Raw genomic sequence first — 11,970 nt, 5'->3', positions numbered from 1 at the left:
TGGATTTTGGGGCCTTATTTTTGTTAGAATATATTTTAGGCACCATGTCAGGTTTGAAGGGCTCTTGCGGTGCCAAAACAGTCAAAATCAACCAAAAGTGACCCCATCTGGGAAACTAGACACCTCAAGGAAATTATCTAGGGGTGTAGTGAGCATTTTGACCGCATAGGTTTTTTACAGAAATTATTGGAAGTAGGCCGTGAAAATTAAAATCAACATTTCTTCAAAGAAAATGTAGGTTTAGCGATTTTTTTTCTCATTTCCACAAGGACTAAAGGAGAAAAAGCACCGCAAAATTTGTAAAGCAATTTCTCCCGAGTAAAACAATACCTCACATGTGGTAATAAACTGTTGTTTGGAGACACGGCGTGGCTGAGAAGGGAAAGAGCGCTATTTGGCTTTTGGAGTTCACATTTAGCAGGAATGGTTTGCGGAGGCCATGTCACATTTACAAAGCCCCTGAGGTGACAAAACAGTGGAAACCTCAAACAAGTGACCCCATTTTGGAAACTATACCCCTTGAGGAAATTATCTAGGGGTATAGTGAGCATTTTGACCCCACAGGTTTTTTGCAGAAATTTTTGCAAGTAGGCTGTGAAAATGAAAATCTACATTTTTTCAAATAAAATGTAGGTTTAGCTAATTTTTTTTCATTTCCACAAGGACTAAAGGAGAAAAAGCACCATAAAATTTGTAAAGAAATTTCTCCCGAGTAAAACAATACCCCACATGTGGTAATAAACGGCTGTTTGGACACACGGCGAGGCTGAGAAGGGAAAGAGCGCTATTTGGCTTTTGGAGTTCACATTTAGCAGGAATGGTTTTCGGAGGCCATGTCACATTTACAAAGCCCCTGAAGGGATAAAACAGTGGAAACCCCCCACAAGTGACCCCATTTTGGAAACTACACCCATTGAGGAAATTATCTAGGGGTATAGTGAGCGATTTGACACCACAGTTTTTTTGCAGAAAATATTGGAAGTAGGCCCTGAAAATAATAATCTACATTTTTTCAAAGAAAATGTAGGTTTAGCTAATTTTTTCTCATTTCCAGAAGGACTGAAGGAGAAAAAGCACCACAAAATTTGTAAAGCAATTTCTCCCGAGTAAAACAATACCCCACATGTGGTAATAAACGGCTGTTTAGACACACGGCAGGGCTTAGAAGGGAAAGAGCACTATTTGGCTTTTTGAGATCACATTTAGCAGGAATGATTTGCGGAGGCCAGGTCACATTTGCAAAGCCCCTGAGGGGACAAAACAATGAAAACGCCCAAAAAGGGACTCCATTTAGGAAACTACACCTCTTGAGGAATGCATCTAGGGGTGTAGTGAGCATTTTGACCCCACAGATGTTTCATAGAATTTATTAGAATTGGGCAGTGAAAATAAAAACAGTCCTTTTTCTTCAATAAGACGTAGCTTTAGCGCAAATTTTTTCATTTTCTCAACAAATAAAGGAAAAAAAGAACCCAACATTTGTAAAGCTATTTCTCCCGAGTACGGCAATACCCCATATGTGGTCATAAACTGCTGTTTGGGCAAACGGCAGGGCTCAGAAGGGAAGGACCGCCATTTGGAGTGCTGATGTTGCTGGATTGGTTTCTGGGCACCTGTGGGCCCAAAACAGTGGAAACCCCCCAGAAGTGACCCCATTTTGGAAACTACACCCCTCAATGCATTTACCAAGGGGTGTAGTAAGCATTTTAACCCTGCAGGTGTTTTGTAGAAATTAGTGTGCGCTCAATGTTGCAGAGTGAAAATGGGATTTTTTTCCATAGATATGCCAATATGTGGTGCCCGGCTTGTGCCACCATAACAAGACAGCTCTCTAATTATTATGCGGTGTTTCCCGGTTTTAGAAACACCCTACATGGGGCACTAATCTTTTGTCTGGACATATGACAGGGCTCAGAAGTGAAGAGTACCATGCGGAGTGGAGGCCTAATTTGGCGATTTACAAAGTATTGGTTCACAACTGCAGACGCTCAGATGTGAAATAATAAAAAGAAACCCCTGATAAGTGACCCCCACTATGGAACTGCACCCCTCAAGGCATTTATTAAGGGGTGTAGTGAGCATTTTCACCCATGTCTTTTCCATAAATGAATGCGCTGTGGATGGTGCAAATTAAAAATGTATATTTTTCCCTAGATATGCCATTCAGTGGCAAATATGTCATGCCCAGCTTATGACGCTGAAGACACACACCCCAAAAATTGTTAAAAGGGTTCTCCCGGGTATGACGATGCCATATATGTTGAAGGAAACTGCTGTTTGGGGACGCTGCAGGGTTCAGGGCCGAGGGAGCACCATTTGGCTTTTGGAGAGCGGATTTTGCTTGGCACTATATTTGTTTGAGTATTGCTGGTGTTTTATAATGTGGGGGTACATGTAAGCGGGGCGGAGTATATAAGGGGCATAGTCAGGTGGTATAAAAAAAAAAAAAAAAATCCATAGATGTGTGTTACGCTGTGAAGCAATCCTTTCTGCACAGGCCGGTGTCGCACTGATAAATGGTGTCATTTCTTTGGTCCACACTCCGCGCCTTTGTAGTTTGGGGAATTTTGCTGGCAAAGTGTTGTCCTGGTATAATACGGGCGCCCTCGCTTCCAGCGGATATGTTTGGGCTCTCCCCTTCCTGGTTCCCTAATTTTAGGTCCTTGATAAATCGCCTCTTGAAACTGAAGAAATGTTCCCCTCGGGCACAACTGCATATTTTTTTATTTCCTGACTTATTGGAGCCATAACTAATTTTATTTTTTCATAGACGTAGCGGTATGAGGGCTGGTTTGTTGCGGGACGAGCTGTAGTTATTATTGGTACCATTTTTGGGTACATGCGACTTTTTGATCACCTTTTATCCTATTTTTTGGGATGCCAGGTAAACAAAAAAACGCAATTCTGGCACAGCTTTTTTCGTTTTTTTTATACAGCGTTCACCATGCGTTATAAACTACATGTTAACTTTATTCTGCGGGTCAGTACGATTCCGGCGATACCTAATTTATAGCACTTTTTTATGTTTTAAAACTTTTTGCACAATAAAATTACTTTTGTAAAAAGAATGTATTTTTTCTGTCGCCAAGTTGTGAGAACCATAACTTTTTAATTTTTTTGTCGACGGAGGTGTATGAGGGCTTGTTTTTTGCGGGACGAGCTATAGTTTTTATAGGTACCATTTTTGGATACGTGCGACTTTTTGATCACTTTTTATTGTAATATTTGTAGGGCAAAGTGACCAAAAAACAGAAACTGGTAACGTTTTTTACAGGTTTTTTTTACGCTGTTCACCGCGTGCAATAAATAATATAATATTTTGATACCTCCGGTCGTTACGATACCAAATACATATGGTTTATTATTATTTTTCAATAATAAAGGACTTGATAAGAGTAAAAGGGGGATTGTGTTTTATTTGATTACTTGAAACTTTTATTGTTTTCAAACTTTTATTTTTTGCACTTTTTTTTTACACTTTTTTATACTTTTTTTTACACTTTTTCTCAAGTCCCACTAGGGGACTTGAAGGTCCAACGGTCAGATTTTTTTTTTTCTAATACATTGCACTACCTATGTAGTGCAATGTATTAGATCTGTCAGTCATTCACTGACAGCAAGCCGTTTAGGCTTCGCCTCCCGGCGGGGCCTAAATCGGCTTCCGTAATGGCAGAGCAGGAGACCATTCTGTCTCCTGTTGCCATAACAGCAGTCGCCAGTCCCGATTGCCTGTCAGGGCTGGCGATCTGCTAGTAACCGCTACGATGCAGCAATCGCTTTCGATTGCTGCATCGAAGGGGTTAATGGCAGGGATCGGAGCTAGCTCCGGTTCCTGCCGTTACAGGTGGATGTCAGCTGTACAGTACAGCTGACCTCCACCGCTGATGACGCCGGATCAGCTCCTGACCCGGCGCCATCTTGCCGGCAGCTACGGAAGCCGATCAGGCTCCGCCATCGGGCGGATCTTGACCGGCTTCGGTGCTAGGCAGACCGGGAGGCCAGTATTAGGCCTCCGGTTGCCATTGCAGCCACCGGAACCCCGGCAATTTCATTGCTGGGGCTCCGATGAGCTGCAAACACCTTAAGTGCAGCGATCGCGTTTAAGCGCTGCACTTAAGGGGTTAATGGCGGGGATCGAAGCTAATTTCGGTCCCCGCCGTTACAGTCGGATGTCAGCTGTAAGATACAGCTGAGATCCGACGATGATGGCACCGACTCAGCTTCTGAGCCGGTGCCAAACGTTTGACGTACATGTACGGCATTTTGCGGGAAGTCAATGCTTTCCATGACGTACATGTACGTCAAATGTCGGGAAGGGGTTAAACAATATCACGGCTGTAGTCCTAATTCTCTTAGGATCGGCGGAATTGACCGCATACATTGTGGCATCAGAGGGGGTAATTTGAGGAAGGTTCTGGCCCAAAAAGAATGCATGTGGATTGTCAAGCTGGGATATATGACGCCTGGTGGCCTTAACGAACAATTGAATTTTGCCCCGTTCCTCTAAATTCCCTACCACCATATGTTTTTAATTAGATTCTTAATTTTGTGTCTTTTATTATGTCATATAGGTATTTGATGTACGACCCTTCCTGACAGCCTTTCTTGATAAGAATTTGAAACTCTGACTTGGATTTTTTCAGAAATACGGATGGAGAAGACGGAAATGTTATTTATGTATCTATTTCTCAATATGTGTCCCTATGGACCAATAGCCTTTAATTACGCCCCTCTCTTTCTCTCCTATCACTTTTTGGTATTGCTTTTCCTGTTGGACATGGGCTGTCACAAGCTCCATGCCCCACAGTAATCTTATATATAATTTTTTTTAAATAATTTTTTACAATTTCTATCATTATTTATAGGGTTTAAATATTGTGCACGTTGTTTATGTATATAATTTAATACAACACTGCAACTATTTTTCTTCTTTATGGGAGATAAGCTCTTCCTCGTATCTAATTTGCAGGCATAGCACTACATTATTAGTCTTAATACACTATAGTTCATATCACCATTTATAATGAGTCAATGACCGTCTTTTAATATTTCTTCTTTTAATAATTTTGCCACATATAAACGATTCTATTTATTATTGTATGTTTACATATTCGAGTCGTTATTAGATTGATTTTAAGTTATGGGGAAAAACTTTGGATATCGGCATCTACTTTGGGCTGTAATTGACGTTTGGGATATTAACACCTACCCTCTCCTCCTCTCTTTGTTTCTTGTCCAATGAGGTGCGCAGTCTTGCTTTACGTTGCCGATGTGCGGCCAGCCCCATTCCCGCCCCCCCATAGCTCACTGCGCATGTCCGGGATCCCTGTACGCGTCAGGGATCTTGGATGTGCGCTGGGGGCTGGAAGTGGGGCATGCCTCACTTCCAGTTTTGGCAGGAGACATGTGCCGAGATCTCCTTGAACCAACAAACAGTCAGTACACATGTGTTTCACCCTATTTAAGGCTGTCATTTATTAGACACTGTATACCCCTTGAGGAAGCATACCGCGAAACGCGCGTTGGGGTTCACCGCACGTTTGTCAGACTCTCCTACTAACTTCAAATGGGTAAGACTTTCTGGAAGTAAGGGGGAAGGGTGGATTTATCAGTCCTTTGACTGAGGCCCCATGCACACGACCGTGTTCGGTCCGTGATATACGGTCCGCATGTCGGCTGCATGTCCCGGACCGAACACAGTGCAGGGAGTCGGGCTCCTAGCATCACACTTATCTATGACGATAGGGGTCACTGCCTGTCCGCGGAACTACTGTCCCGTACTGTAATCATGTTTTAGTGTGTGACAGTAGTTACGTGGATAGGCAGTGACACCTAGCGTCATAGATAAGTATGATGCTAGGAGCCCGGCTCCCTGTACTTTGTACGGTCCGGGACAAGCGGCCGACATGCGGACCGTATATCACGGACCGAACACGGTCGTGTGCATCAGGCCTAACTGTTACTTGCTACTAGCACTTGACTCTAGTTCTGTCTATCCGTATGTACTACATGTATAAAGACAAGGTATGCTAACTAGAACATAACATTATTATCTTCACCACTTATACCCCATACTTATTTCCTAGATCGTTTGTTACATTCCCTTATATGCCATAGGGAGTCTGCCATTCATGCTTACACTGGAACGTTATAGAGTCCTCTTGTCCTTTTTAAACTTTTTCTATGTGTGTAACTATGTGATCAATAAAGCCGTTTATTCTTACTAAATGGCTTTCATGCTCCCTTTCTTCTCTTTTGTATAAAGGGACAGTAAAGAGTAGATACAAGGGCAGTGAAGGGGAGATACAGGAACAGTGAAGGGAAGATACAGGAACAGCGGAGGGGAGATACAGGAACAGTGAAGGGAAGATACAGGAACAGCGGAGGGGAGATACAGGAACAGCGGAGGGGAGATACAGGAACAGCGGAGGGGAGATACAGGAACAGTGAAGGGAAGATACAGGAACAGTGAAGGGAAGATACAGGAACAGCGGAGGGGAGATACAGGAACAGTGAAGGGAAGATACAGGAACAGTGAAGGGAAGATACAGGAACAGCGGAGGGGAGATACAGGAACAGCGGAGGGGAGATACAGGAACAGCGAAGGGAAGATACAGGAACAGTGAAGGGAAGATACAGGAACAGTGAAGGGAAGATACAGGAACAGTGAAGGGGAGATACAGAGACAGTGGAGGGGAGATACAGGGACAGTGGAGGGGAGATACAGGGACAGTGGAGGGGACATACAGGGACAGTGGAGGGGACATACAGGGACAGTGGAGGGGAGATACAGGGACAGTGGAGGGGAGATACAGGGACAGTGGAGGGGACATACAGGGACAGTGGAGGGGACATACAGGGACAGTGGAGGGGACATACAGGGACAGTGGAGGGGAGATACAGGGACAGTGGAGGGGAGATACAGGGACAGTGGAGATACAGGGACAGTGGAGGGGAGATACAGGGACAGTGGAGATACAGGGACAGTGGAGGGGAGATACAGGGACAGTGGAGGGGAGATACAGGGACAGTGGAGGGGGACATACAGGGACAGTGGAGGGGACATACAGGGACAGTGGAGGGGACATACAGGGACAGTGGAGGGGACATACAGGGACAGTGGAGGGGACATACAGGGACAGTGGAGGGGACATACAGGGACAGTGGAGGGGAGATACAGGGACAGTGGAGGGGAGATACAGGGACAGTGGAGGGGAGATACAGAGACAGTGGAGGGTAGGTACAGGGACAGTGGAGGGGAGGTACAGGGACAGTGGAGGGGAGATACAGGGACAGTGGAGGGGAGATACAGGGACAGTGGAGGGGAGATACAGGGACAGTGGAGGGGAGATACAGGGACCGTGGAGATACAGGGACAGTGGAGATACAGGGACAGTGGAGGGGATATACAGGGACAGTGGAGATACAGGGACAGTGGAGGGGGACATACAGGGACAGTGGAGGGGAGATACAGGGACAGTATAAAGCGAAGATACAGGGACAGTAAAGGGAAGATACAAGATACAGGGACAGTAAAGGGGAGATACAAGGACAGTAAAGAGGAGATACAAGGAGAGTAAAGAGGAGATACAAGGACAGTGGAGGGAAGATACAGGGACAGTGAAGGGGAGATACGGGGACAGTAAAGGGAAGATACAGGGACAGTAAAGGGAAGATAGATATAGGGACAGTGAAGAGGAGATACAGGGACAGTGAAGGGAAGATACAGGGACAGTAAAGGGAATATATAGGGAAAGTAAGGGTAGATACAGAAACAGTGAAGAGGGATACAGGGACAGTGATAAGATATAACGATAACTATACAGGGGGGCAGTGAGGGAGAGGGGATATTAGGAGGACAGGGTCAGTGAAGGGGATACAGGGGGGTATATAGTTAGGGAAAGGGATGTACTGAGGACAGGGACAGTGTGGGGGATACAGGGAGACTATACAGTTAGGGGAGGGAGAAGAGGAATCAGTGAGGGGGGATTCAGGGAGGACAGGACGCAGCGGGTGGGGACAGGGAAAGCCGCAGGAGATGAAAGGGATAGAGGAGAGCGGCGGGCACGTTTGCGCAGTCCCGCGTCCTCTCTGGTGAACACGCCTTCAGTGGACGCGCCTTCTCCCTGCCCATCAGCCGGGATCCCCGCTCCTCACATAGCCCGGCCATCACGGGAGCAGCATCCGGGAAGGAACAGACTAGCACAGAGAGAACGCTGCACACTCTCCCGGGTCATGGAGAAGGGGGGCCGCTGGCCAAACACCTGAGAATGAGCGGCAGGAGAAGACGCAGCTAAGGCCGGGGAAAGAGCGGGGCCTCTACATTATATGGAGGGACAGCACTGGAGCAGAGAAGTCCACGTCCATCACTGAAGTAAAAGCCTTCCACACACCCGACCATGCATCTGCACCAGGTGCTCACCGGAGCCGTCAACCCCGGGGATAACTGCTACTCAGTGGGCAGTGTCAATGACGTCCCCTTCACGGTAAGGGATTCCGGATTGCAGGGGCTTTCCTGCGAGATGACAGGCTTGTTATTATGTGGTAGATGCAGCTCTCCCCTCCCCCCGCCTGGGATTCCCCCTGCTGCTGTGCTCACGTTATAATCACCACTAATAATAATGATTAGAATGCACTGCGATGAATGGGGACACCGAGCTGCTGCGGGCCTGGGGTCTGGATGTGCTCAGTCATGAGGAGAGGATTGCTGGGGAGGGCAGACCTGATCATATCTGCAGTGTAGTGATGAGCTGCCGGGAACAGGTACATAGAGCCTCCACAGCGCTGGCAGTAGTGACGTCACTGATGTAAAGGTTATGGACTCCATGCAACTATTAGCAATAATTGTTACAGCAATTGTATTGCAAAGATTGGTTGGGGCTGATAGATCTGCTCAGTCACTGTATATTGTCATGGTGCAAAGTGTACGGACATGCTCCACATCTGTTCATAGATAAAGTGTCATCTCTATGATGTGCACCTGGCGATAGCTGTTTTTATTCTTCCAGTCCATGTCTACAAATTGAAGTGGTATTGCCTCACCTCCCAATAGCGTCCTCAATTCAACCGAGTGCGAAGAAAGTTCCCAGAGCACTTGTAAACAAGTAAGGCCTTGTTCACACAGTGCAGATTTTACATGTATTTTCTTATTCCAAAACCAGGAAAAGAACCTATACAGAAGAAATATATAAAGGAAGACCTTATAGGTCTTCTCTCCTGGATCCAATTCTGGTTTAGGCGGGATTCACACGACAGGGTTTCCCGGCTGGGTGCCGGCCGTTCATAAATCGGCCGGCACCCGGCTGCATTAGGAATAATAGACCCCTAATGGGGCTATTCACACGACCGATTTTTTTGACGGCCGTCAAAAAATGGGACATGCCCTATTTTCAGCCGGGTGCCCGGCCCCCATAGAAGTCCCGAGTGATGGCCGGGTCTACCGTCGCTCGCGCACTCTCTCCTCCTCCTCCTCCTCACAGTGCAGAGTGCATGTGAGGAGGAAGAGGAGGGTCTTTTTTTGCTCCCTGTAGGAGTCGGAATCCCCAATCCCCGGCCGGGGATTCCGCTACAGGAGAAGTGCGCGTCCACACCCTGTCCATATATGGACACAGCGAAGTCACTCACTTCTGCAGCGGAATCCCCGACTCTATGGCCGGGGATTCCGCTACAGGAGAAGTGAGTGACTACACTGTCCATATATGGACTTTGAAGTGAGTGACTTCTCCTGGAAGGGGGGGGGGATGGGTGCAACCTACAGGGGGCTGTGTGGCATCACCTACAGGGGACTTGGTGACATCACCTACAGGGGGCTGGGTGGCATCACCTACAGGGGGCTGGGTGGCATCACCTACAGGGGGCAGGGTGGCATCGCCTGCAGGGGGCAGGGTGGCATCGCCTGCAGGGGGCTGGGTGGCATCGCCTGCAGGGGGCTGGGTGGCATCGCCTGCAGGGGGCTGGGTGGCATCGCCTGCAGGGGGCTGTGTGGCATCGCCTGCAGGGGGCTGTGTGGCATCGCCTGCAGGGGGCTGTGTGGCATCGCCTGCAGGGGGGCTGTGGCATTATCTACAAAGGGCTGTGTTTGGCAACAAATTTAAATGAAATTCATCCGATTTTAAAACGGACAGGGAAAAAAACGGATGCAAATCGGCCAGTATAAACGGCAACTCGGCCCGGAACGGATGCAAACCGAATGCAAACCGGCCGGGAAAAACGGACGATTTTCCCAGCCGACACTCGGACCCTGTCGTGTGAATGAGGCCTTCGGCTTAAAAAATACATTCAAAATCTGCAGCTTATTTGCACCATGGGAACAAGGCCTTAGGGCTCATTCAGACGAGCGTGTTCCTCGTGTGCTGTGCGTTGAAATAACTGACAGAACACGGAACAATGCGTTTCAATGGGGCTATTCAGACATACGTGACTTTTCACACAGCCAGTGTCCGTTGTGTGAAACTCACTGCATGCCCTGTATTGGTGCGTTTTTGTGCACCTAGTCGCCCACTGAAGTCTGAGGGTGCGTGAAAACCACGGACAGGGCACAGAAACCAGCAGTATCTTGCCCGTCTTTCATGCATCAGTTGCAAAGAAATCACATGAAATGTAGGAAATACTCCGCTTTTTACACGCGCAAATCGGACATGCTCGTCTGAATGTAGTCTAAGGATATATGAAGACAACGTAGCTAACCTCGGATGTGAAAAACTGTGTCCGAGTTGCACCCGTACGGGCGCGTTGTCATGGATCCCCCGTAGACGAGTCTATAGAGAGATGCGTGACACGCAGTAAAATCGGACATGTCCTATTTTTTTCACGGACCCTTCACACTCTCTGTTGAAACAGCAATCGTGTGAACGGCCCCATTGAAGTACATTGTTTTAATGGCCGTCACACGGGCTACATATACGCTCGTCTGAACGTAGCCTTAGGGATTGTCACCAAGGGCTTAGTTGATCGATGAGTGTGTGTATTCCATTGTATGTGGATGATGCTATCCGTTAGAGGAGGTCAAAATATTGTCAACCTCAGAAGCCAGTTGGACTACCTCAGTAACCTGTCATTAGATGGCTACATACAGGAGAGGACTCATCAGTCTATCCTACCTGAAGGTGAAGGATCACTACTGACGGTATGTGCACGTGTGGCAATGAATGTGGCGGGCAGAAATCAATGCACATGCTTCAGAAACAACCCCGTTCAGATGTATGGATTCTCAGTCACAGAAACTTCTGCGCCAAACCTGCCCATGTGAATACAACCTTAGGGGAAATTTATTAACAGGCCTTCGCCATAATTGCGCTAAAATGTGCAACTTTTGTCTTATCCGGTCTCCTTTGAAAAGTGGTACGGAAAGTGGGCAAAGTTAATCAGGAAGGGGGCAGGGCCAGCAAGCTTATGACCGCTTTACCATTTTTTAAAGACCGAAAATAGGGCAAATTGTAAAATGTTCCGCAGCATGTGGGCGAGATTTCTTCAAATCTCATCCACATGGAGATTTCCGCATGTAAAATCTGCAGGTTTTCCGTCCCCCATGCTTAAGACTGGCATGTGAACACCAGTCTTACTAAATCGCCGGAATTTCTGAGTTTTTTTTTTTTCACTTTTCGAATTGCGGACGGAAAATCCGCAGCGGAATACAGTAGCAACAAAGTGGGTGTGAATGAACATTTGTCATCCACACGCTGCAGAAAATTTCAGGCCAGAAATTCACCTGCGGTGCAGATTTTTCATTCCACAGCATGTCAATTCCTGCTGCGGAAAGTGAACTGAATTCCTGCGTTTTTCAGTGGAGATGTCGCCATCTCACAGTCTCTAAAAAAACGCAACAAAGTCCGCACTATTTTCTGCAGTAATAAATGCAGGAATTGGTGTGGTTTTATCCTGGATACATAGAAGCTGTATCTTGCGCTCAAACTTGAATCCGTCAGGTCAGCGGGACTGACGGCTTCGGTGACAGCAGCTGACCCACCTGTT

At 47.0% G+C, this 11,970-nt stretch overlaps 1 protein-coding gene across 5 annotated transcripts in view; it reads left to right on the top strand.

Annotated features, from left to right (window-relative positions):
- Positions 1 to 5,299: 5,299 nt before the first annotated feature.
- DMXL2 (Dmx like 2) overlaps positions 5,300 to 11,970 on the top strand; it is a 153,426-nt gene continuing 146,755 nt past the window's right edge. For 4 of the 5 annotated variants that reach the window (XM_075858011.1, XM_075858009.1, XM_075858010.1 and 1 more), the window contains exon 1: positions 8,074 to 8,486. In XM_075858011.1, coding sequence (XP_075714126.1) covers positions 8,400 to 8,486 — 87 coding nt within the window. In that variant the 5' untranslated portion in view covers positions 8,074 to 8,399. Of the gene's footprint in view, positions 5,436 to 8,073; positions 8,487 to 11,970 lie in introns of those variants that run through there. The other variant, XM_075858007.1, reaches the window with a different exon arrangement.

This window comes from Rhinoderma darwinii, chromosome 3 (assembly GCF_050947455.1).
Source record: "Rhinoderma darwinii isolate aRhiDar2 chromosome 3, aRhiDar2.hap1, whole genome shotgun sequence".
In the NCBI taxonomy this organism is placed as follows: Eukaryota; Metazoa; Chordata; class Amphibia; order Anura; family Rhinodermatidae; genus Rhinoderma; species Rhinoderma darwinii.
Note: the sequence above shows the minus strand (reverse complement) of the source record. Positions and strands in the feature narration are given on the sequence as shown.